Source organism: Polypterus senegalus, chromosome 2, assembly GCF_016835505.1.
Source record: "Polypterus senegalus isolate Bchr_013 chromosome 2, ASM1683550v1, whole genome shotgun sequence".
NCBI lineage: Eukaryota > Metazoa > Chordata > Cladistia > Polypteriformes > Polypteridae > Polypterus > Polypterus senegalus.
Window position 1 is genome coordinate 76,201,945 of NC_053155.1, and position 26,492 is coordinate 76,228,436.

Below are 26,492 nucleotides of genomic sequence, written 5' to 3' on the forward strand. Positions count from 1 at the left end.
CAAGGAAAGTATCTTGCTAATTCTCTACTGTATATATATATATATATATATAAAGTTAACTATTGTTAAAAGTTTACAAAAATGTTCCCTTGTGGTGCTTGCAGTTATCTAAAATGATGGCTCAACTTGAATATACGGGTTCTTATTTCAGCGACTAGCTTCAGTACAATAAATTAAAAATCAATTAAAAAAAGAAATTAAAACATTGAGAATGAGTTGAAGGATTTACTCATGCATCAAAAAATACCTGCACTGATATACAAAACTCCACATACTATTATAACTTTCTTCTGAAAGGTGATGAAATGTTTTTTTATTTTAACCTTTGTTACTGGCATCAGTTACCAAAACAAAAGGAGATTTTACTGTAATATATGCTTACGGCACACTTTTGTAAATCTCTTTCATGTCACATAGCACATATTTTACCTGAATAACAGCATTACAAAACTCAAGAGAATTCATGAAAAGAACAAGAGAAGACACTCCAATCCAGTCCTCTCTTCTCAGTGCATGCCAATCATCTCCTCGAACTTCAATTTTCCTTGGTAATGAGGAATAGAGTGCACTTAGTCCCGTGGCTAAAACCTGTTGGTTAGAAAGCAATTATTACATTTACAATAAGGTTGTCATACTGTAAAGAAATATTATACAATATAAATACAGTTAGACTAATATCACCAGAATGTTAAACTAAATTGACAAAAAAAGAATGCTATATTATTCTCATACTGGGAAAACCATTATTAATCTGAGATTACTTTCCATTACTGAATGTTAAAAATATTGCATCCATCTGAAAAAAAATCAACTTAAACCAACTAATGGCCTTATTTTAACAAAGGGAATATAGTTATTAGGCATGAATAAGCTAAACTATCACAAGTGCTCATTACTACATTGTGGCTACTAAAAGGACAGCTGGGAGCAGAGACCTGCACAGTGCTCAGTTTTCAAGAACTGCATATGACAGCACTGTACTCTCAGCTCAGTGCTATTAAAATAAACCTGAACCATAGTCACAAGTAAGAGTTAATGGAAATTGCAACAGCCAACCCATTGATTTAAGAACTGCAACTCAAACCATATGCATATTATTCATGATTAGGAATGAATACTACTGCCCTGTCAAGACATTTATACTTTATATTCTACTTAGATACAAAACAGCAGACAACACATAGTTAGCCATGTTAATGAAAATCAATCACCATTCTGTATTAGGATGTAAAATGAAGCTTCTTAAGAGACCTATACATGGTTACACATCAAAAACTGGTATTTTAAACTGCTGGGTAATGTACTTCAGGATAATAACATGTATAATACATAAACAAAACTAAATAAGGAAACTTTTCATACACACACAACTATAAACAGTTGCTTTTAATTTCAACCATAATGAGATAATTCTAATATATGGCATTCCAAATTATTGCTGTAATTCATATCAGCAAAACAGTAGAAAATCCCTGGACAAATGCCCTCATCACAGCTTAATTTATTGCTTAATGTGCTGTGCATTTTGTACAGATATCTTCCCCTCTGGACCAATTGCTTGCTTCTGACAATAGTAATAACTTAGTTCCTTCTACAGTGGTATTAACTTCTTTGTTTTCAACACTGCTTTAGTTTGAACTCACTGGTGTCTATGTTCTTTGGTGAGACATCAATATGCATGTTCACTGTTGTTCTGGAAAATTATCCAAATTTCATGTACTCTCAACTCAGGCAACCAACTTGTTCAAAATGACTAATATCAGTCCTTCTCTTATGCTTCACAGTCCCTCAGTGACAGTCTCTCTATCCTTCACTAATTTATACAATTTTTGCTGCTATCCATATCCATTCAAATTTTATTTACAAACTAACATTTGTCTTTCCTACTTTTCTACAGGTTACAAATATATTAATGGGTTGTTTATAAGGGAGTTTACTTTTCTTTCTATGACTTACATGATTTTTTACATCAAACAGGAGTATACACTACAAGTAATAGAATGAAATGTATTAATTTACCTATCCCTGCTTTTTCAGTTCAAGTTTGTTGGAAGCCACTGCTTACCTGGGCAGTTGTGAGTACAAGAAGACAACCAACTTTAGAAGGTGTTCCAGTCCAAGGTGGGAAGTATGGAAATATGCTTTAATTACCTCCAAAACAGAAAATGTAAAAGCTCTATGTTTCAATGGTGTCAAGAAATTCTGCATTAGTGTTGCTACCTGGGGTCTAGTTACTAGAAAAGATCAGGGTATTTGCCCACTCTGTGATTTTTGTGCAAAGTCTTTCTTGCACTACTCAGAGAAAAAAAAATCAAAAAAGCAGGTTTGGGGGTTGGGGACCTTCTTGAATTTTTGCGATCATCTATCCATCATAAAAATAGTTCAGTGGGGGAACTGAACAATTGGTGGGGGTGGGTTGTGGTGTCCTGAATTAAATAAAACAGACAAAAAAATCAGGGGCTTTACCATATTAATCTTGCATATCACCATAAAGAAGGTCAGGAGCTGGATGCAATGTATCAGGGGGCTATAGCCTGTGATGACCACCCCCTCCTGATGCCAGTGATTCTTACCAATAATGGCACCACAATAGTTCAGTGATTTGCGCTGCTGCTTCATGGATCTAGCATGCTGTGTTCACATTGCTGCTGATATGGTCCATATGGAGTTGACACCATCTCTCCATGTCTGTGTGGGTACTCCAGTTTTTTCTCAGGACACCTCCATAGACGTGGTGCCAGAGAGTTAGGGCATGTTGTGTGTTCAGAAGCACATGCAAGTAGCAAATTCACAGTAATCTGTACATGTGACAATAATGACCCCATAAAATTTACTACAATGCGAACCTGACTATAGGTGTAACTAGTTCCTTGTCCTCTTTATATTAAGTTTCTAAATCAGTTTAAAGCAGTCACCAAGTTTGCTAGAGTCCGGTTTTGAGGCATTTTCTGTAATTTGTATTTTTGGTTTTCCGTAATTGCAGAAATATAAAACTTTTGCTGTTTTTGGTTTATATTTCAGTTTAATGGGTGACATGTGCAATTGACATTATGGGCTATAGTGGCAGTTTTCTAGGTGTTTGATGACACCATTGCCAATTAATGAAAATCTGACATTCAACTTTAGCAATAAATATCATTTATTATAACAAGAATTTCAGATTATTTACTTTAGAATATCCCAAGAACCTTGTTTCCTTTGCATTGGTAAGGTGAAACATAAGAAAAGCTGGTGTACTAATTCCTGCCTAGTCTCTAACCACTTTTCTGTCTAGTATGTTCTTTAAGGACAAATTAATTTGATTGCAATATTTAGCAATTAAATACAGCAAAAAAGATCATGAGATTGGTGGAAACTTAATAAAGCTGTTTTCCTGGGTCAAAAACAGTGCAAAATAGCATTTTGACAAAAAGTGCTCCTTAAGACAGTGAATTCAACACTTGGTGCAATAATGTTAGATATCTGAGACATTTCCAACTTAAGAGTTTCTGATTGTACTTATTCACATATTCTGCCTTTGTGCACTGTTCACGTTTATCTATCTATGGTATTTTACTTTTATTTTACTAAGATTAGCTTGTACTGTAGGCTGAGAATTTAAAATGCTGTATAAGACTACTGACAGATGGAGTGATTAGTACACTAAGATATTCATAACTTACTCTTTGTAAATACTAAATAAAACAGAACAGATTAAAACTTCCATACTATATATAAATAAACCGTCACCTTATCGTGGTGGAGGGGTTTGCGTGTCCCAATGATCCAAGGAGCTATGTTGTCCGGGGCTTTATGCCTGGTAGAACCACCAAGGCAAACTGGTCCTAGGTGAGGGATGAGACAAGAAGCGGTTCAACAAACCTCTGATGAAGAATAAAAACTTGGACGCGTTTTCCCTTGCCGGACGCGGGTCACGGGCCCCCTCTGGAGCCAGGCCTGGAGGTGGGGCTCGATGGCGGCGCCTGGTGGCGGGCCTGCACCCATGGGGCTCGGCGGGCACAGCCGAAGAGGTAACGTGGGTCCTCCTCCCCATGGGCTCACCACCTATGGGAGGGGCCAAGGAGGTTCGGTGCAGTGTGAGTTGGGTGGTGGCCGAAGGCGGGGACCTTGGCAGTCTGATCCTCGGCTACAGAAACTGGCTCTTGGGACGTGGAATGTCACCTCTCTGAAGGGAAGGAGCCTGAGCTAGTGCGCGAGGTGAGAGGTTCGGCTAGATATAGTCGGACTCACCTCGGCACAGCTTGGACTCTGGAACCAATCTCCTTGAGAGGGGCTGGACTCTCTACCACTCTGGAGTTGCCCCCGGTGAGAGGCGCCGAGCAGGTGTGGGCATACTTATTGCCCCGACTGGAGCCTGTGCATTGGGGTTTACCCGGTGGGCGAGAGGGTGGCCTCCCTCCCCGGGTGGGGAAGGGTCCTGACTGTTGTTTGTGCGTATGCACGAACAGCAGTTTGGAGTATCCACCCTTTTGGAGTCTCTGGAGGGTTGCTAGAGGGCATACCTTCTGGGGATTCCCTCGTTTTGCTGGGAGACTTCAATGCTCACGTGGGCAATGACAGTGAGACCTGGAAGGGCGTGATTGGGAGGAATGGCCCCGATCTGAACCGGCGGTGTTTTGTTATTGGACTTCTGTGCTCGTCACGGATTGTCCATAACGAACACCATGTTCAAGCATAAGGGTGTTCATATGTGCACTTGGCACCAGGACACCCTAGGCCTCAGGTCGATGATCGACTTTGTGGTGGTGTCGCCGGACTTGCGGCCATATGTCTTGGACACTTTCGGGTGAAGAGAGGCGGAGCTGTCAACTGATCACCACCTGGTGGTGAGTTGGCCGATGGTGGGGAAGATGCGGTCAGACCTGGTAGGCCCAAGCGTGTTGTGAGGGTCTGCTGGGAGCGGCTGGCAGAGTCCCCTGTCAGAAGTAGCTTCAACTCCCACCTCGCGGCAGAACTTCAAACCCGCCCCGAGGGAGGTGGGGACATTGAGTCGAATGGGCCATGTTCCGTGCCTCTATTGTTGAGGCGGCTGACGGAGCTGTGGCGCAAGGTGGTGGTGCCTGTCGTGGCGGCAATCCCGAACCCGTTGGTGGACACGGCGGTGAGGATGCCGTCAAGCTGAAGAAGGAGTCCTATAGGACTTTTTGTCCTGTGGGTCTCTGGAGGCAGCTGATAGGTACCGGCAGGCCAAGCGGCAGCGGCTTGGTTGTTGCTGAGGCAAAACTTCGGGCATGGGAGGAGTTTGGAGGCCATGGAGAGCGACTTTGGACGGCCGAGGAGATTCTGGTCCACCGTCCGGCGTCTCAGGAGGGAAGCAGTGCAGTGTCAACACCGTATATGGTGGGGATGGTGCGCTGCTGACCTCGACTTCGGGCGTTATGGGTGGTGGGAGGAGTACTTGAAGACCTCCTCAATCCCACTAACATGCCTTCCAATGAGGAAGCAGAGCCTGGGGACTCTGAGGTGGGCTCTCCCATCTCTGGGACTGAAGTCACCGAGGTGGTCAAAAACTCCTTGGTGGCAGGACCCGGGGATGGATGAGATCCGCACGGAGTTCCTCAAGGCTCTGGATGTTGTAGGACTGTCTTGGTTGACACGTCTCTGCAACATCGCATGGACATCGGGGACAGTGCCTCTGGATTGGCAGACCGGGGTGGTGGTCCCCCTCTTTAAAAGGGGGAGGAGGGTGTGTTCCAACTATAGAGGGATCACACTCCTCAGCCTCCCTGGGAAAAGTCTATTGGGGTTCTGGAGAGGAGGGTCCGTCGGATAGTGAACCTCGGATTCAGGAGGAACAGTGTGGTTTTATCCTGGTGCGGAACAGTGGACCAGCTCTTCACCCTTAGCAGAGTCCTGGAGGGTGCATGGGAGTTTGCCCGACCGGTCTACATGTGTTTTGTGGACTTGGAAAGGCATTGACCGTGTCCCTCGGGGAATCCTGTGGGGGTGCTCGGGAGTATGGGGTACGGACCCCTGATAAGAGCTGTTAGGTCTCTGTACAACGGTGTCAGAGCTTGGTCCGCATTGCGGCAGTAAGTCGAGCCCGTTTCCAGTGAGAGTTGGACTCCGCCAGGGCTGCCCTTTGTCACCGATTCTGTTCATAACTTTTATGGACAGAATTTCTAGGCAACCAGGGTGTTGAAGGGGTCGGTTTGGTGGACTCAGGATTGGGTCACTGCTTTTGCAGATGATGTTGTCCTGTTTGCTTCATCAGGCCGTGATCTTCAGCTCTCTCTGGATCGGTTCGCAGCTGAGTGTGAAGCGGCTGGGATGAGAATCAGCACCTCCAAATCCGAGAGCATGGTCCTCAGCCGGAAAAGGGTGGAGTGCCCTCTCAGGGTTGGGGGAGAGATCCTGCCCCAAGTGGAGGAGTTCAAGTATCTGGGGTCTTGTTCACGAGTGAGGGAAGAATGGGCGTGAGATCGACAGGCGGATCGGTGCGGCATCCGCAGTGATGCAGGCTCTGCATCAGTCTGTCGTGGTGAAAAAGGAGCTGAGCCGTAAGGCAAAGCTCTCAATTTACCAGTCGATCTACGCTCCTACCCTCACCTATGGTCATGAGCTATGGGTAGTGACGAAAGAACGAGATCTCGAATACAAGCGGCTGAAATGAGTTTCCTCCGCAGGGTGTCTGGGCTTTCCCTTAAAGATAGGGTGAGAAGCTCAGTCATCCGGGAGGGGCTCAGAGTAGAGCCGCTGCTCCTCCGCATCGAGAGGAGTCAGATGAGGTGGCTCGGGCATCTGATCAGGATGCCTCCTGGGCGCCTCCCTGGTGAGGTGTTCCGGGCACGTCCAACCGGGAGGAGGCCCCGGGGAAGACTCAGGACACGCTGGAGGGACTATATCTCCCGGCTGGCCTGGGAACGCTTTGGGATTCTCCGGAAGAGCTGGAAGAAGTGGCTGGGGAGAGGGAAGTCTGGGCCTCTCTGCTTAAGCTGCTGCCCCCGCGACCGATCTCGGATAAGCGGAAGAGGATGGATGGATGGATGGATACTATTTATAAACTTTTTAAAAGTTATTAAAGTGAAAAAATGTAATTAATTCCAGCACAGTATTACTGAATTTACATGAGCATTTCCATGCTTTTTAAAATCTGTACCCTGACGCTATTTAACGTCTAAACCTGCAGACATCTCGATTATGATTTAAAATTTTATTTTGAACTTTTGGAGAAATGTATTTCTTCAGCGAAAATGTATGCAAGGATGGTCACTTACAGTAAATGAGGAGACATTAGTTATCATTATTCAAAAGCGGCTTGGTTTTCTCTATTATTTATGACTGGCAGCATTTTCTTTAAGGATCATCTATGTTAACCAGGGGCAAATTCAGATACCATCCATCGTGCCCAAAGGATGGGGCCTAGATTTGCTTCTGTTTGAGTAAAGTTGAAGATGATTAATGATCGAAGATATAGACTGATCAGAAAATATCTATATTCCTTGTTTATCAAATAACTAATGCATCACCACTCCCTTCAGCACACATATACATACAACACAAACCATCACATGAAAGCAGTGATGGGTAACCTGGCAATCAATGGTGTTAAGAGGATGAGTAAATATCTAGTGTTTTTTGTCTACTTTTGTTAGCACAGTTAGAGATTATGAGAGAATTCCAGACATTAAGGAAAAGAACTAAAGTCTATCGTGAAAGGATTCAGACCACACAGGAAAAAAGTTTGGGGGCAGCCACCCATATACTTGAAAGTGGCTGCCAAAAAGAAATTTGGATTCAAAAGTCTTTACAGACATAAGTCCAAAACAGGACAGGCAGGAAGACAAAAACATAAGTTTTAAAGCTGGATAGGGGAAATGACGTCATTCAGGCAGGAAGCGGTAGCGATGTCGTCCGGGCCAGAATCAGAAGTAATGCTATTGGGCCTGGAACCATCAAGCCCAGGCAGAATTTCCCATGTTTGGTATGGAGAGGAAAAAGAGAAAGAATGAGTGCACTCGGACATCCACTGGTCCAGTGTGGAATTATCCCTTTTTAAGCCCTTTAGCTGCTTTCCATGCACACATGTGTGTGATTCTCCAAATTCGCGCATATATAGGACAACGACCCTAAGCACACAGCCAAGATATCAAAGGAGTGGCTTCAGGACAACTCTGTAAATGTCCTTCAGTGGCCCAGCCACAGCCCAGACTTGAATCCGATTGAACATCTCTGAAGAGATCTTAAAATGGCTGTGCACTGATGCTTCCCATCCAACCTGATGGAGCTTGAGAGATGCTGCGAAGAGGAATGGGCGAAACTGGCCAAGGATACGAGTGCCAAGCGTGGCATCATATTCAAAAAGACTTGAGGCTGTAATTGCTGCCAAAAGTGCACCGACAAAGTATTGAGCAAAGGCTGTGAATACTTTCCGGGTGCACTGTATATATATATATATATATATATATATACACACACACACACACACATACATATATATATATATATATACATATACATATATATATATATATATATATATATATATATATATATATATATATATATATATATATATATATATATATATATATACATATATATATATATATATATATATATATATATATATATATATATATATATATATATATATATAAACTGCTCAAAAAAATTAAAGGAACACTTTGAAAACACATCAGATCTCAATGGGAAAAAGAAATCCTCCTGGATATCTATACTGACATAGACTGGGTAATGTGTTAGGAACGAAAGGATGCCACATTGTTTGATGGAAATGAAAATGATCAACCTACAGAGCCCTGAATTCAAAGGCGCCCCAAAAATCAGAGTGAAAAAATTATGTGGCAGGCTAGTCCATTTTGCCAAAATTTAATTGCAGCAACTCAAAATTGTACGCAGCACTTTGTATGGCCCCTGTGTTCTTGTATACATGCCTGACAACATCGGTGCATGCTTCTAATGAGATGACAGATGGTGTTGTGGGGGATCTCCTCCCAGATCTGGACCAGGGCATCACAGAGCTCCTGGACAGTCTGAGGTGCAACCTGGTGGCACTGGATGAACCAAAACATAATGTCCCAGAGGTGTTCTATTAGATTTAGGTCAGGAAAGTGTGGTGGCCAGTCAATGGTATCAATTCCTTCATCCTCCAGGAACTGCCTGCATACTCTCACCACATGAGGCCAGGAATTGTCGTGCACCAGGAGCCACTGTACCAGCATAGGGTCTGACAATGGGTCCAAGGATTTCATCCTGATACCTAATGGCAGCCAAGGTGCCTTTGTCAAGCCTGTAGCGGTCTGTGTGACCCTCCATGGATATGCCTCCCCAGACAATCATTAACCCACCACCAAACTGCTCATGCTTAATGATGTTACAGGCAGCATAATGTTCTCCATGGCTTCTCCAAACCCTTTCACTTCTGTCACGTGCTCAGGGTGAACCTGCTCTCAACTGTAAAAAGCACAGGGCACCAGTGGTGCATCTGCCAATTCTGGTATTCTATGGTGAATGCCAATCGAGCTGCATGCTGCTGGGCAGTGAGCTCAGGGCCCATTAGAGGACATGGGGCCCTTGGGTCACCCTCATGAAGTCTTTCTGGTTGTTTGTTTAGAGACATTCACACCAGTGGCCTACTGGAGGTCATTTTGTAGGGCTCTGGCAGTGCTCATCCTGTTCCTCCTTGCCCAAAGGAGCAGATACTGGTCCTGCTGTTGGGTTATGGACCTTCTATGGCCCTCTCCAGCTCTCCTAGAGTAACTACTTGTCTCCTAGAATCTCCTCCATGCCCTTGAGACTGTGCAGGGAGACAGCAAACCTTCTGGCAATGACACGTATTGATGTGCCATCCTGGAGAAGTTGGACTACCTGTGCAACCTCTGTAGGGTCCAGGTATCGCCTCATGCTACCAGTAGTGACACTGACTGTAGCCAAATGCAAAACTAGTGAAGAAACAGTCAGAAAAGATGAGGAGGGAATAATGTCAGTGGCCTCCACCTGTTAAACCATTCCTGTTTTGGGGGTCATCTCATTGTTGCCCCTCTAGTGCATCTGTTGTTAATTTCATTAACACCACAGCAGCTGAAACTGATTAACAACCCCCTCTGCTACTTAACTGACCAGATTAATATCCCATAAGTTTCATTGACTTTATGCTATACTCTGATTAAAAAGTGTTCCTTTAATTCTTTTGAGCAGTATAGTTGGGAAAGTATTCACAGCGCATCACTTTTTCCACATTTTGTTATGTTACAGCCTCATTCCAAAATGGATTCAATTCATTTTTTCCCTCAGAATTCTACACACAACACCCCACAATGACAACATGAAAAAAGTTTACTTGAGGTTTTTGTAAATTTATTAAAAATAAAAAAATTAAGAAAGCATGTGAATACTTTCCGGATGCACTGTAATTCATTAATATTTAAAAGAAGCCACACATTCATAAACATCCAAAAGTGGACCTAACCGGTACAGATGAACAGTCAGGAAATCATGGGGGCAACACACATTTAAAAAAAATATGCAGGCGTCATGTTTAAGTTTATACCTTGCAGAGGTTGTGTTAACTTCTTTTCATTTATACTGTATATTCATTGAAACATGCAGCTTGACCTACATAACTAAACTATTGCATTGAGCTATAAACTTTAAATCTGTTCCACTTCTACTCAATTTTTTCACAATTACCATCTCGGTTTACTTCTAGACTTAGTTGCACCAGTGAAAAATTGGGTTTGCTAAACATATGACTGTGTTGAACTAGGAGCAGCCTAGGTTTCGGTAATGCTGTACGTGCCCAGTGCTACCTGAACAGCATTTGTCCTCTACCTCCTGTGGCCCTAAATTGGAATCAGTGGGTTCAGAAAATGGACATCATGGTGGTGCAGTGGTTTAATGTTGCTGCGTAATGGCTCCAGAATCACTGGTTTGTGAGCATGGCATGTTCTGGGATATATAGTTCCTGACTTAAGCCCAGCGCACCAAACATTTCATAACAATGAACTGGACAATTGAGTTACAAAATTAATAGAAAAAATGAAATTGCTTCAGCAAACCTGCTATGACATAACTACCTCCTAACAATTAAATAACCTTAGCGTTCTCAATTCTCTCTTATTGATGATTTGACATTGAATTTGGATATAATCACACAATATCTGTACTCCACTCTTTCTCTATGTTCAGAATCACCTTTTCTCTTCGGCATCGTGTGGGCGAGCTTCGCAATAACTTACTGCATTAATCAAGTCTAGCTTATGATGCTGCAAGAGTTCGGCAAGGCAGCTGAAGCGCTGAATTATGGGATCTGTAGTTTATTGTGTTACCAGCGCTTCATATCCCCACATATGGACTAAATAGAACTTAAAAAGATATATTTTTTCAAATGTGATCGCGCAATTCAGATCGAGTTGACGCGCACTACAGTACATCGAGCCCGCGTGCTATTGTGGTTTTACCTGCGTGCCTCAATAAGTTACCCTCCCCTCGGTCTTACTTTTTTACCGTTCATCTAATGAATACACTGAGTATGGCTTTACTAAAACAATCATTGATCGCGAATAAAGTATCCATTATTCATAAAGCTTCAATTGGTGATCTGTCTTTCTGCGTTAACCGCATATTTTTTTCATACGTCTCAAACCAAGGGGATGCGAGGCTAAAATGAATCGGGAAGCGCGCGTACATACTCAGTGCATCCCCTCTCGGGAATCGAACCTCGGACGCCGGCGCTAGAGGCAAAGCCTCTACTATTACGCCACGGCGTGTGGTTTGTCTATTTGAGCGTAGCAGTGTAATTCGGTTTTTGTTCAGCACTCTTTGGAACTGTTGCTTTTTGTCTGCGCACTGCGTCAGTTCACGTGAGCCGCTGAATATGGTTTTATATGTCACTCGCTCGCTTCTAATTGTTTCGCTGCCTTCTTAATTATATAATGCATGTTTTCTTCAGCGTTTTTTAGAGCTTTTCCTGGTTTTCTACGTACTGCGTGATTACGTGGGAGGCGTGATGATATCACACAAAACTCCGCCCCCACGGCTTTCGAGCTCAACTCCATTACAGTAAATGGAGAAAAATAGCTTCTAGTTATGACCATTATGCGTAGAATTTCAAAATGAAACCTGCCCAACTTTTGTAAGGAAGCTGTAAGGAATGAGCCTGCCAAATTTCAGCCTTCTACCTACATGGGAAGTTGGAGAATTAGTGATGAGTCAGTGAGTCAGTCAGTGAGGGCTTTGCCTTTTATTAGTATAGATTTACTGACACTGTAATCTGTGTCAGGACCTATAGTATCATGCCTGCATGTCTGAAGCTTTACACCCAAACACATAAGGCCTCAGTCACATTTGGCTCATCTTCTGTTTGAAGCAGAAGACTATCTAAACCTACTGGTATCCATCCATCCATTGGTCACCGCTTATCCGAGGTCGGGTCGCAGGGGCAGCAGCCTAAGCAGGGAGGCCCAGACCTCCCTCTCCCAGGCCACCTTCTCCAGTTGGACCCAGAGGCGTTCCCAGGCCAGCTGGGAGATATAATCCCCTCCAGCGTGTCCTGGGTCTGTTCCGTGGCCTTCTCCCAGTGGGACATGCCTGGAGGCAGTAATGTGTTCCCAACCCGGAGAGAGCATTCCACCCTTTTCCAGCAGAGAACCATGGCCTCAGATTTAGAGGTGCTGAGTCTCATCCCTGCCGCTTCACACTCGGCTGCGAACCACTCCAGTAAGAGCTGGAGGTAACTGTCCGATGCCAACAGACCCACATCACCAGCAAATAGCAGAGACGAGAGTCTGAGGTCACCGAACCAGACCCCCTCCGCTCTTTGGCTGTGCCTAGAAATTCTGTCCATAAAACTTATAAACAGAATCTGTGACAAAGGACAGCCCTGGTGGGGTCCAACCTCAAAAGGAAACGAGTTTAAATTATTACCGGCAATGTGGACCAAGCTCCTGAAGGGACTGAATGGCTTGTAACAATGAGCCTTGTACCCTGTACTCTTGGAGCACACCCCACAGGATGCTTTGAGGGACACAGTTGAATGCCTTCTCCAAATCCACAAAACACATGTGGACTGGTTGGGCAAACTCCCATGCCCCCCTCCAGGATCCTGGCCAGGGTGTAGAGCTGGTCCAGTGTTCCACGGCCGGGACGGAATCCGGATTGTTCCTCTTGAATCCGAGATTAGACCATCGACTGAACTCTCTTCTCCAGCACCCCTGAATAGTCCTTGCCAGGGAGGCTGAGGAGTGTGATCCTACTATAGTTGGAGCACATCTTCCAGTCACCTTTCTTAAAAAGGGGGACCACCACCCCGGTTTGCCAATCCAGAGGCACTGCCCCCGATGTCCATGTGATGTTGCAGACACATATCAACTAGGACAGCCCCACAACATCCAGGGCCTTGAGGAACCCAGGGTGAACCTCGTCCACCCCAGGGGCCCCGCCACCTCGGAGCTTTTTAACTACCTCGGTGACCTTGGCCTCTGATATGGACGGGACCCCCCCAGATTCCTCTAGGTCTGCTTCCTCTAAGGAAGACATGCTGGTTGGATTGAGAAGATCCTCGAAATATTCCTTCCACCGGTCAATAACGTCTACAGTTGAAGTCTGCTACTGGTAAGTAATTTAAATATCACCAACACACTTTTTCCTAAACAACATTTTTCTATTTAGATTTTACTCATTTCCAACACTAAGATCAGAAAGAGTTCTGTTGCTAATGCTAGATAACATACATTGATATTTAGCTACATATAGCTCCATTTTATTTGTTTTGTTATTAATACAGCATTAAGGAAAGTTATTTTATGGATATTACTGATTCTGTACCCAGGTTGCTAATACACTTGTCATCTTTTTGATTTTGTTGTTAATATTGCAGCATAAATTACCTAAGCATTAGTGACCCAATGTTTAGATCAAATTTATTTATCGACCCTCTTAAAAAGTTTAACTTTTTACTATAACAGCTTCTTTGTATCAGCAAACAGATTATTTACAACTATTTTAACTCATGTCATTAACTTCAAAAAGAAACACAACAGATTTTATTTTCAGGTAAGCTCTGCCTGCATGTTTATGAGTGTTTAGTCAGACTGAATATAATGCATTAGCCAGGCTGACAAAATAGCACTAAAAAGTGAACATTTCTCTATTTACACTTGGCAATCACAATTTTTCTATTATAAGACATTTGTAGTAAATGAAAAATGTAAAACCTACCGGACAGAAGTAAGAGTTTTCTGCAATGTATTTTGCCACTGCTGGATTGCTAGCTGATGTAGCCATGACAAGTAGCAAAGCATCACGAGCTTGCTGTCCAATAACTCCATCCCGGTGAATAAAGGGCACAAGTAAAGAAAAAATAAGCATATTGGTTGGCCCTTGCTCAGTAGGTGTGTAAAAAAATAGTTCAAGAATAGGGGGGTCTTTAACCATAGAGACACATACTTGGTTAAGAAGAAGAACAAGGCTTCCTTCTATTGCAGGTATGTTACAGTTAATTTCAGCACAGACTTTGAGTAAGGATAGCAAGGGTTGTAGCACAGCTTTGTGACATAGCAATGACTGATGAGATTGCCCTATTAACATCTCAAAAAGTTTCAACAAAGCTATATGACTATCAGGATCTAATCCTTGGTTAAGATGCCACTGAACTAGCTGCACCAGAATATTTTCTTTTACCACCAGCTCCAGAATGGGCCCCATGCTAGAATGATCTATAGGGTGCTCTTCTGCCAGCAGACACAGCATCTGGTCAGTGTGATTTCTTATTGCACTCAGCTCATCACCAGTACTCAGAGATGGTTCTTGTTTTTCTAAAATCCAGGATACCTGGATGAAAACAAAGAGAAAGAATAAAAAAGTAATAAGTAAATTTAAAAAGACAGAAAAAAATCTTCAGTTTGACATGTGAATGGACATTATTTTGTACTGAATAATATTAAAATCTGGTCGGTGGTGTTGGAAAATACTGTTGGTAACAGCCAATTGGTAACAAACTACTAATTCTGCAAAACAACATTATAAGGCATTTGATATAATCATGGGTTGAATTTTTAAGCTAAAACAGAGAAGAGTGAAAAGTAATAAGATAGTGTGATATGAATTATCCATCAAGTATAAAAGGAAGTTTGAATATGCTAGCAGTCCCATGCATATGATGTCTGTGCAGGTCAATAACAGTGCTTCAAAGATACTGCCTCTCAAGAAAACCATATACCTTCTTTGTAGTAACTTAAACAATAGTAAAAAAGGATAAGAAAGAGCATTGTGCATCTCGTTCTGCTATAATCAAAAATATCTGAGCAATTATTTTTGCACAGTGAGGAAGAAGAAAATTTGAATGCTCTCCATGTGTTTAATTAAAACAATTTTTAAGTTAGAAACATTTTTATATGATACAAATAATAGTGCATATGTCTAGGCATCTATTACTTAATTCTTTTAGAGTTCCAAAAATAGACTTGCCAGTTAATATTTCTGGAATGTGCAAAAAATAACATTATTTGTCAACCTCATCATTACCAGTAAAGTATCCATAATTAAGACTCTTTTAAAATGAATTTTCTATTTTGCTACTATTGGTGTTACTGTGTTTTATTAATTTTGCTTTATCGCAATAGCAAATACATATTGTTTGGTTGGGTGAAAGTGAACACTTAGTGTGGGTGACTACTGAAAAGAGCAAACAACAGAAAGCAATGAGGTATGCAGGCAATTGCTTTGGTAAGTGGCACAGGGGTTGATTCATGCTCGGGACTGAAGACAACCAATTTGGACTGCTCATGTTAAACTAGTAAGACTCTTTGCTTGATGCAGGTGTTAATGTGTGGGTAAAGTGTATACATTAGGTTCTATAAAGTTATCTACTATATATCTAAGTCTCATTTTGCTTAATGTAGCTGTCCCCGTGTGAATAAAGATGTACGCATGGGACACTATAAAGTGCATATACCTAGCATTCATACACACACCATACACACCGTTCATAATTATAACTATGTGGTGAAGATGAACCAAAATAACAAACAGGTAAACTACCAATAAAATACAGTATGCAAGTATCCAAAACCCAGAGTTCTGAAATATGCTTAACACAACAATTACTAAAGCCAACAAAAAAACTCGTAAATCTGGCCCATCTTAAATCCTTTTGCACCACTTTGTCAGTGTCTTTTGTCTTTTAAATGTGCCAATCAAGATAAGAAGCAAGCAGCCTACTATTCCATCCCCTCACCGCCGCAGAACGTGCACAAAGTGAAGTGCTGGAGTTTTATAGTGGAAATAATAGATCGTGATTTGGAATACATGCGTTTCATGTGTATTGTTTCCACAATAATCTGTGTAAACACATCGTTAAAACAGAAACATTTTTCATATTTCAGTAATAAATGACAAAATGTAAACAAACTATATAATGTGTGAAGTCTGAAATCCAAAGATCAAATAAACACTTTCACAAAAGGTTCAAGAATGATACAACATTTTCCGTGGCACAGCAGTATTGACTTGTAATCAATATTCCCTGGCACGATTCTGACTGCCTCATATATTTACTGTTTTGAGTAGTGAGCTGCGCTTATTGTTAATATTATACAATAAACATATACATTTGAGTTTGTGTCTGTAACAGTCGGTGTAGATCTATAGTACAGTAATCCCTCGCTATATCGCGCTTCGACTTCACTCTATCGCGGATTTTATATGAAAGCATAACTAAATATATAACGCGGATTTTTCGCTGCTTCGCGGGTTCTGAGGACAATGCGTCTTTTTACTTCCTGTACATGCTTCCTCAGTTGGTTTGCCCAGTTGATTTCATACAAGGGACGCTATTGGCGGATGACTGAGAAGCTAACCAATCAGAGCACGCAGTTAAGTTCCTGCGTGCTGAATGCAGTGTTAACCAGGAAGTCTCGTCTTGCTCATTCAGCATCAATGTGTTTCGCTGTGTAAAGAGTTGTGCTCTTTTGTGTTTATCTTTGTGCATAGTCAAGCCCTTCATTATGGCTCCAAAACAATCTGCTACTGCTTCAGGGGCCGTGCCCAAGCGCAAACGGAAGATGTTAGCGATTGCGAAAAGGTAAACGTTTTGGATTTGTTGAAGGCTATGATTCTTTTTATTTAAAAAGTAGGAAAGGAATATAAGATCTACGGCCGCAGTGTCCTTTTAACCAGGGTGCAAAACGAGTTGTAAGTGGATGTAATAAGGCAGTGGTCTGGATGGAATCTGCTTTAGGGATTTGGATTGAAGACTGCCATAAGAAGAACAACGGCAGTGCTACACAATCGCCTGAAGTGGCTCCTTTGGAAGAGCTGTAACGCTCTCCTTTGTTGTGCAGTAAAATTAAACTCATTGTTATCGAACAAGTCATCGTGTCATTATTGGTGAGTAACCATAATCAATTTTCTACTTACAGTACTTAGTACATGTACGTACGTTTAGTGTCACTGTACACACATTTACTGTATACTATTTTTCTTGCATTGTACGTATTTATTGCTGGTGGCCTGTCTATCGTAATGGCTGTAACATATGTGATATCGGAGACACTCAATATCTTTAAAATAATATTTAGGTTTTACTGTATATAAACAGTGTGTTTATATACATAATTTCAATGAATCTTACCTAATATCTAAGAGAATACAAAGGGATTATGCTGTTTAACTCTGCGGGGAATATTTATAAACAGTGTGGGAGAGTTTATAAGGGCTTAAAATATATAAAAATAACCATACAAACATATGGTTTCTACTTCGCGGATTATCACCTATCGCGGTTTTGGGGTCTGGAACACAACCCCCGCGATCGAGGAGGGATTACTGTACTTATAAAAAATTCTCTTTTTTTTCTTTTATTCTTTCAGTCACGATCACGATACAGACTACCCTATCCCCCCAACCACACAGGGATCTGACGCTGTTATATGAAACTGGGTATAACTGTAGATGTGAGTGGTGTTTTAAAACAATGGAACTGGACATTCTCTGATCTGGATGGATAAAAGCTGACACACAAGTGCTGGTGAATCTGCCTTATTTGTATCTCACTGTCACTTTTTTTTAAATTCAGCTTAATTGAGTGTTCCTACTCACACTGAATTAGTATGCACCTTATGGTCCATGATGTCAAAGCCACACTGACAAAAAAAAAAAAACAGAGACATAGGTATATATGATATTTGGAATAACTCATTTTATGACTTGTATAGCACATTTCGGAAAACACTGTGGCACAGATGCAACATTATTCATATTTTTTATATTCATTCGCATAACATCGTGTGGTTGTAATCAGTGACTGCGTGTTCCCCCCCGCCAATCATGCCAGTCTCCACATATTGCTGTATGGTGGTGTCTCTTTTGTACTCCAGGACATGCAGAGGAAAGAATAGTACAGAGAGGTCAGTTCAGCACTATATGCAATCATCAAATTCAAATATTAACTGTTCACACACACACAAGGACCATCCTTCCTACATTTACGACATTTGTACCTGTTGCGATCTACACACTTCTGTCTATGCTTTGGTTCCTATTACATTGAAAGGGCACCTGACACTGACTCAGTTTACTTTCCTGGGGAAAGCAGCTGTGTTGGAACAGAACTTGTCGATGTTGCATCCTCCTTTTCTTTTTCCATCACCTTGTCTAGTAAGAAGTGACAACAAAGTTCATCTGCAAGGTGAGCCATGAACACTCTTCTTTTCTCAGTGGACCCCGTACATGCCTTGCACAGTACATGTGCATTGATTGTCACCAGGTCAGTCTTGTTATAGTACAAGCAACTGACCACCCACGTGCTCCTACTCGCACTGAATAAGCTCACGCCTTCTGGTACATGACATCAACGCAGCACGGGGAAAAAAAGAAAGACACAAAAATATATGTGACATATGGTGTAAATTTATGGAACTTGTAAAAGTTAGCTTTTTTTCAGTTTTATTCTCTCAATCATGACAATTTCCTTTGAGAGAAGCAATGTTACAAGATATCATGTAACTCAAATGCACAACATCACATTACAACGAGGATTGCACCAACCCATCTATTACACATAAACAGGGAAAAAAGTATGGAATCTACACATAATGGGCATCCTAGCAGAATAAGATTTAACACAAAACTGCACTTGTGTACATTAAGTTTCTGAAAATGAAAGTGACCCGCCATATAGATCACTGGTTCTAAAGCCAAACCTGGGCTAAAGACAAGACTGAGTAGTAGTTTCATCATTTGTTAGACAAAAAGAAACACTCATATATTCATATTGTTGCACACTGATGAATAGGAAACATACAGTTAGGTCCATTAATATTTGGACAGAGACAACTTTTTTTCTAATTTTGGTTCTGTACATTACCACAATAAATTTTAAATTAAACAACTCAGATGCAGTTGAAGTGCAGACTTTCAGCTTTAATTCAGTGGGTTGAACAAAAAGATTGCATAAAAATGTGAGGCAACTAAAGCATTTTTTTAACACAATTCCTTTATTTCAGGGGATCAAAAGTAACTGGACAAATTAAATAACTGGAAATAAAATCTTCATTTCTAATACTTGGTTGAAAACCCTTTGCTGGCAATGACAGCCTGAAGTCTTGAACTCATGGACATCACCAGATTCTGGGTTTCCTCCTTTTTAATGCTATACCAGGCCTTTACTGCAGCAGCTTTCAGTTGCTGTTTGTTTGTGGGCCTTTCTGTCCGAAGTTTAGTCTTCAACAAGAGAAATGCATGCTCAATTGGGTTAAGATCAGGTGACTGACTTGGCCATTCAAGAATTTTCCACTTCTTTGCTTTAATAAACTCCTGGGATGCTTTGGCTGTATGTTTTGGGTCATTGTCCATCTGTATCATGAAACACCGCCCAATCAATTTGACTGCATTTAGCTGGATTTGAGCAGACAGTATGTCTCTGAACACCTCAGAATTCATTCGGCTGCTTCTGTCCTAAGTCACATCATCAATAAACACTAGTGTCCCAGTGCTACTCATTCTGGTAGAGGACGATCTTGGTTTCATCTTTCCAAAGAATGTTTTTCCAGAACTGTGCTCGCTTTTTTAGGGGTTCATTAGCAAAGTCCAATCTAGCCTTTCTATTCTTGAGGCTTATGAGTGGCTTGCACCTTGCAGTGCACCCTCTGTATTTACTTTCATGCAGTCTTCTCTTTATGGTAGACTTGGATATCGATATGCCTACCCCCTGGAGAGTGTTGTTCACTTGGTTGGCTGTTGTGAAGGGGTTTCTCTTTCCATATTATACAATTCATGTCTACACTGTGTAAATTATTAGTAAAAAATTAAAAAGTTTCTGTTTTTGTTATGTGTTAAACAATTCCTGCCTCGCATTTCCTGTCAACCTACATTTACATAGATTGTTGTAGACACGGAACACACATAAAATGTATCTATTCCAAATGACAATATACTATTTACCCTCTACAATTCCAGGCACCTCACACAAAATAAACAGACTTGAGCTCTGAGAATCATCTGTGCTACTGCGTCGGAGAGTGGAATTAGATAGCAGGCTGATGGGTAAATTGGCTGTTCTGAAAAACTGATTGTTTCTAAATTTTATGCTTATTAGATTGTAGTGCTGTATTACACAAACGTTTACTGGTACATAAGGAGAAAGAAAGTGGTGTAATAAACTGAGTAAAAGGAATCTGAGGACTCATCCTGTGCATGGTGGGGAATGGCAAAAGGTACAAGTAATGTATAACAAAACAAGTGTGCTTTTAATCTATACTAATAAAAGGCAAAGCCCTCACTGACTCATCACTAATTCTACAACTTCCCGTGTAGGTAGAAGGCTGAAATTTGGCAGGCTCATTCCTTATAGCTTACTTACAAAAGTTGGGCAGGTTTCATTTCAAAATTCTATGCATAATGGTCATAACTGGAAGCTATTTTTTTGCATATACTGTAATGGAGTTGAGCTCGAAAGCCGGGGGGGGGGGGAGTTTCGTGTGACATCATCACGCCTCCCACGTAATCACGCAGTATGTAGAAAACCAGGAAGAGCTCCAAAAACCGCTGAAGAAAACATACATTATATAATTAAGAAGTGTGCAGACAAAAAGCAACAGTTCCAAAGAGTGCTGAACAAAAACCAAATTACAATGCTACACTCAAATAGACAAACCACACGCCGTGGTGCAATAGTAGAGGCTTCGCGCCGGCGTCCGAGGTTCGATTCCCGAGAGGGGATGCACTGAGTATGTATGCGCGCTTCCCGATTCATTTTGGCCTCGCATCCCCTTGGTTTAAGATGTATGAAAAAATATGCGGTTAACGCAGGAAGACAGATCACCAATTAAAGCTATATGAATAATGGATACTTTATTCGCGATCAATGATTGTTTTGGTAAAGCCATACTCAGTGTATTCATTAGATGAACGGTAAAAAAGTAAGAGCGAGGGGAGGGAAACTTATTGAGGCACGCAGGCAAAACCACAATAGCACGCAGGCTCGAAGTACTGTAGTGCGCGTCAACTCAATCTGAATTGCGCGATCACATTTGAAAAAATATATCTTTTCAAGTTCTATTTAGTCCATATGTGTCAAACTCAAGGCCCGCAGGCCACATCCGGCCCGGCGTGTAATTATATCTGGCCCGCAAGATCATTTTATATATTATTGTTTTTAATGGCCCGGGGATATGAAGCGCTGGTAACACAATAAACTACAGATCCCATAATGCAGCGCTTCAGCTGCCTTGCCGAACACTTACCGTGTTAATCAAGTCTAGCTTATGATGCTGCAAGTTATTGCGAAGCTAGCCCATACGATGCCGAAGAGAAAAGGTGATTCTGAACATAGAGCCTTTAAAAACCGATGGGAGGCTGAGTATATGTTTACTGACATTGCCGGTAAACCCATGTGTCTCATTTGTGGAGCTAGTGTGGCTGCAATTACAGAATTTAATCTAAGACGGCACTATGACACAAAACATAGGATAGGATAACCTGAAACACCTGAATGTAATGCACAAGATACAGAAAGCAGAAGAGTTAAAGAAGAATCTGACACTTCAGCAGACGTTTTTACCCGTGCAAAATCACAAAGTGATTTCAAGTGAAGCTACTTTTATGGGAGACACAAATGCACCAGTGGAACTTGCCCCACATTCCCTGTTGCCAAGTAATGTTGAACCAAGTCGGCACTAAGGTGTTCCCAAATACGCACTTTGCTGATAAACTGAGCGCACTGCGCACTGAGTTCGCACGGTGCTTTGGTGACTTTGAAGAACAAGAAAAGAATTTTGAGTTGTTTCGCAACCCATTTGCCGTCGATGTGGAAACTGCACCTGTGCAGATTCAGATGGAGATGATTGAGCTGCAGTGTAATGGCACACTAAAGGCAAAGTACGATACTGCACGGCCCACACAGTTTATTAACTCCATTCCCGCAAAAATGCTCCAGCTCCGTCTACATGCGGCTCGAACCTTGTGCATGTTTGGTACCACATATCTGTGTGAGAAGCTCTTCTCAGTCATGAAGACTAACAAAACAGCACACAGGAGTCGCCTCACTGATGAGCACCTGCAGTCCATCCTGAGAATCTCCACAACACAGAACCTCACACCAAACATAAACGAACTTGTTGCCAAACAAAGATGCCAGGCGTCCAGCTCTGATAAAATGACACAAGAGCAAAGACAACTGAATGATTTGATTTGTTATTGCTGAAAAGAACAAATTTTATTTATATTTCCAGGTTTTGTTATGCACCATGTTCATATTTGAATTTGTATAATTTTGACAGGATATATTTTTATGGAGAGCAAAATATTATAAGTTATTTAAGGTTTGAGTTGATTTATTCCGGAATACTATTCTGTCGACTAAATAAAAATTCCTTCTATTTAGAATTTAAATAGAACTTGAACAGATACGATAGTTCATAATATCCAGGCTGACTTGCACGTAAGAGCGGGAGTCATCTGTTTTAACAAGCAGCGTATTGCACTGATATGAAATAGGCTGCCCATTTAATTATTTAGGAATGGATAAATAAATTAAGATTTTGTACAAATAATGTTTTTCATTTTTCTTCCTTCATGGATTCTGGCACTCCCAGCAACAGTTGCTCGCACCCCAAAAACTGTATGTATATGTATATATATATATATATATATGTATATATATATATATATACACAGTGTAATATATATACAGTGTAATATATATATATATATATATATATATATATACACACAGTATGTATATATATATATATATATATATATTATATATATATATATATATATATCTCTACATGTGTGTGTATATATATATATATGTATGAATGACAGCAACACTCATCACTCATAACAGTGACAAAACAATTACATTGACAATCATGTTACGTTATTTTCAAAATGTTTCCTTTTCTTTTCATTGCTTCTTCAACACACTACTTCTCGCTGCAAAGCGTGGGTATTTTGCTAGTATATATATATATATATATATATATATATATATATATATATATATATATATATATATATATATATATATATATATATATATATACACACACGTACTTATATACACACACAGATATACTATGGGGTGCCAAACAGGCAAATACATTGATTTTCTGAATATATAAAGTCGGCGTCAGAATATATTAAGTCAAAATTTTTATATATAAAGTCATTCCCGAAAATATAAAGTCAAAACTTGAATATATAAAGTCACTGTCGGAATATATAAAGTCAAAATTTGAATACATAAAGTCAGCGTCGGTATATATAAAGTCAAAACCTGAATATATAAAGTCAGCGTCGGTATATATAAAATCTTTCCTGATTATATAAAGTCAACATCGGATTATATAAACTCATTCCTGAATATATAAAGTCAAAATATATTGATTGAAACGACTCTGAAATGAAGTAAGTTAACAAAAACTTATTCAGAAAAATAAATTAAAAAAACACTGTTCGGTTAATGTTTTGAAAATGATGCATGTGCCCTGCCAAGGATTGGTTCCTGCCTTGTGCCCAGTGTTGGCTGGGATTGGCTCCAGCAGACCCCCGTGACCCTGTGGTCGGATTCAACGGGATATTCCAGCGCTTATTTTATATATTCCGATGCTGACTTTATATATTCAAGATTTGACTTTATATATTCCGACGCTGACTTTATATATTTAAGTTTTGACTTTATATATTGTAGCGCTTACTTTATATATTCCGCAATATTCCAACACCGTCTTTATATACTCAGGTTTTGACTTTTATATATTTGGGAATGACTTTATATATTCAAGTTTTGACTTTATATATTCGGGAATGACTTTATATATACAAGTTTTGACTTTATATAGTGTGAACGCTGGCCCGGACACACACAGGTGGACATCGTAAGTTCACCCAACACACGTTTATTAACAATATATTTACAACTAGTGCACTTCTCAGTGCCTCCAGCACCGTTCCCCCAATGTCCAGGGCACACAGTCAAATTGCCTCTCTGGCCGCCTCCAATCCTCTCTCCAGCTCCGTCTCTCTTCCACCCGACTTCCGCCAATGGAGGGAGGCGGCCCCTTAAATAGGAACCCGGATGGGCTCCAGCTGCTTCCCGGCATTCCTCCGTAGCCACGCCCAGTGTGGTGGAAGTGCCGGCTGCGCACCCGGAAGCCGTCCGGGTGTCCCCTGTCGTCTTCCACCCCAGCACTTCCTGGTGTGGCGGAAGTGCTGGGCTCCAGTGATATCCAGGCACCGGGGCGCCGCCTGGCGGTGGCCACAGGTCCCTAAAGGGCTGGGCTTCCAAGCCCTTTATCCAAGGCCCCCAACATAACTAGGGTGGACGCCCCCTCGCGGTCTGGAGGAGGCACAAGCCCTCCTCCGGTTCTCCTGGTTGTCCCGGCCGGGCTCCAGCCCCGGCCAGATGCCACAATATTTAGATTTAGTCATCATTGTATAACTTTTTCTTTACCATAGAAATTTAAAGACTCAATTCAACTTCCATTCCTACCAAAGATATTTCTGGGGACTAAATAGAATCTACTTATATCCAAATTCGACCTATTGAGCTGTCGCCTGCCTGCCTGAATAAGTCACCCTTGCTTCGCTCTTACTTTTTTACCGTTCATTTAATCATGGCTAGTGCTGGAAAAATTTATAAAATGGAAGGAGGATTACACTGAGTATTGCTTTACCAAAACAATTATTGATGGCAAATCGATTATTCATAAAGATTCAATTGGTGATCTGTTTTTCTGTGTTACCCTCATATTTTTTCATACTTCTTCTCAAACCAAGGGGGTGCGAGGGTAAAATGAATCGGGAAGCGCTGATCAAGGTAATCGGTGTACCAGGAAATCATGCATTGACAGAAGTTTCCCTTTGCTTGGAATGCAAAGTGTGATTAAATGCGTTATTTTTTAACGCGTTATGGAGCACATGCATCGAAGCTTCTCAGCTGTGCTTGTGCTAGGAAAAGGAAACATTTTAAAAATAACGTAACACGATTGTCAATGTAACCTTTTGTAAGTAGTGCCTGGAGAATTCAGAGTGTGGAGAAACTGTAGAGACAGCGTGTGTATTAACTTGTGGATTTTTCTGTGAGTATTTGGTGGCAGCATCACAAAGTTGGTTCCGCAAGACTGCATTAGCTGCGGAGCTCAGCTCACAGCGAAATGAGGTGAATGGGAAGGGAGATGATGACGTGACTCTCCTACCCGCCTTAACTGTCAATCCCCCCACAAAGACAGTCTCTCGGAATTTGCATAAGCACAGCCCTTAACCAGTAATTTTAACTTAGTTACAAAGTGATCAAAACTCGCTTATATCCTGCGTCCTCTCATTAAACTTGTATCCCGCGTTAGCCGTGGGCATGACAAACGCCAGCGGCAGCCTGTCTATGAACTTAATTTAAACTTTAGGTTTACACCGTGCTTTGATTCCGAAGTAGCTGCAATCATGAATATGGTTCTATGTGTGACTCGCTCGCTTCTTATTGTTTCGCTGCCTTCTCAATTGTATAATGCATGTTTTCTTCAGCGCTTTTTGGAGCTGTTCCTTGTTTTCTACGTATTGCGTTGACAGTCAGTTCACGTGATTACGTGGGAGGCGTGATAATGTCACACGAAACTCCGCCCCCCACGGCCATCGAAATCAACTCCATTACATTATATGGAAAAAAATAGGCTCCAGTTATGACCATTACAGCAGATAATTTGAAATGAAACCTGCCCAACTTTTGTAAGTAAGCTGTAAGGAATGAGCCTGCCGAATTTCAGTCTTCCACCCACACGGGAACTTGGAGAATTAGTGATGAGTCAGTGAGTGAGTGAGTGAGTGAGGGCTTTGCCTTTTATTAGTATAGATTTACTGACACTGTAATTACAATTACATTGTCAATCACGTTATTTTATTATTAAAATGTTTACTTTTCTTTTTCATTACTTCTTTAACACACTACTTCTCCGCTGCGAAGCGCGGGTATTTTGCTAGTCTATACTAATAAAAGGCAAAGCCCTCACTCACTCACTCACTAATTCTCCAAC

The 26,492-nt window shown here is 41.3% G+C and overlaps 1 protein-coding gene across 2 annotated transcripts in view; it reads right to left on the minus strand.

The window, feature by feature from the left end:
* Positions 1 to 26,492, minus strand: part of fhip1b (FHF complex subunit HOOK interacting protein 1B) — a 189,410-nt gene that overhangs the window by 96,615 nt on the left and 66,303 nt on the right. For both annotated transcript variants that reach the window (XM_039744021.1, XM_039744022.1), the window contains exons 3-4: positions 14,182 to 14,793; positions 430 to 588 (exon numbers count right to left, since the gene is read on the minus strand). In XM_039744021.1, the coding sequence (XP_039599955.1) occupies positions 430 to 588; positions 14,182 to 14,793 (771 nt within the window). The remainder of the gene's footprint in view (positions 1 to 429; positions 589 to 14,181; positions 14,794 to 26,492) is intronic.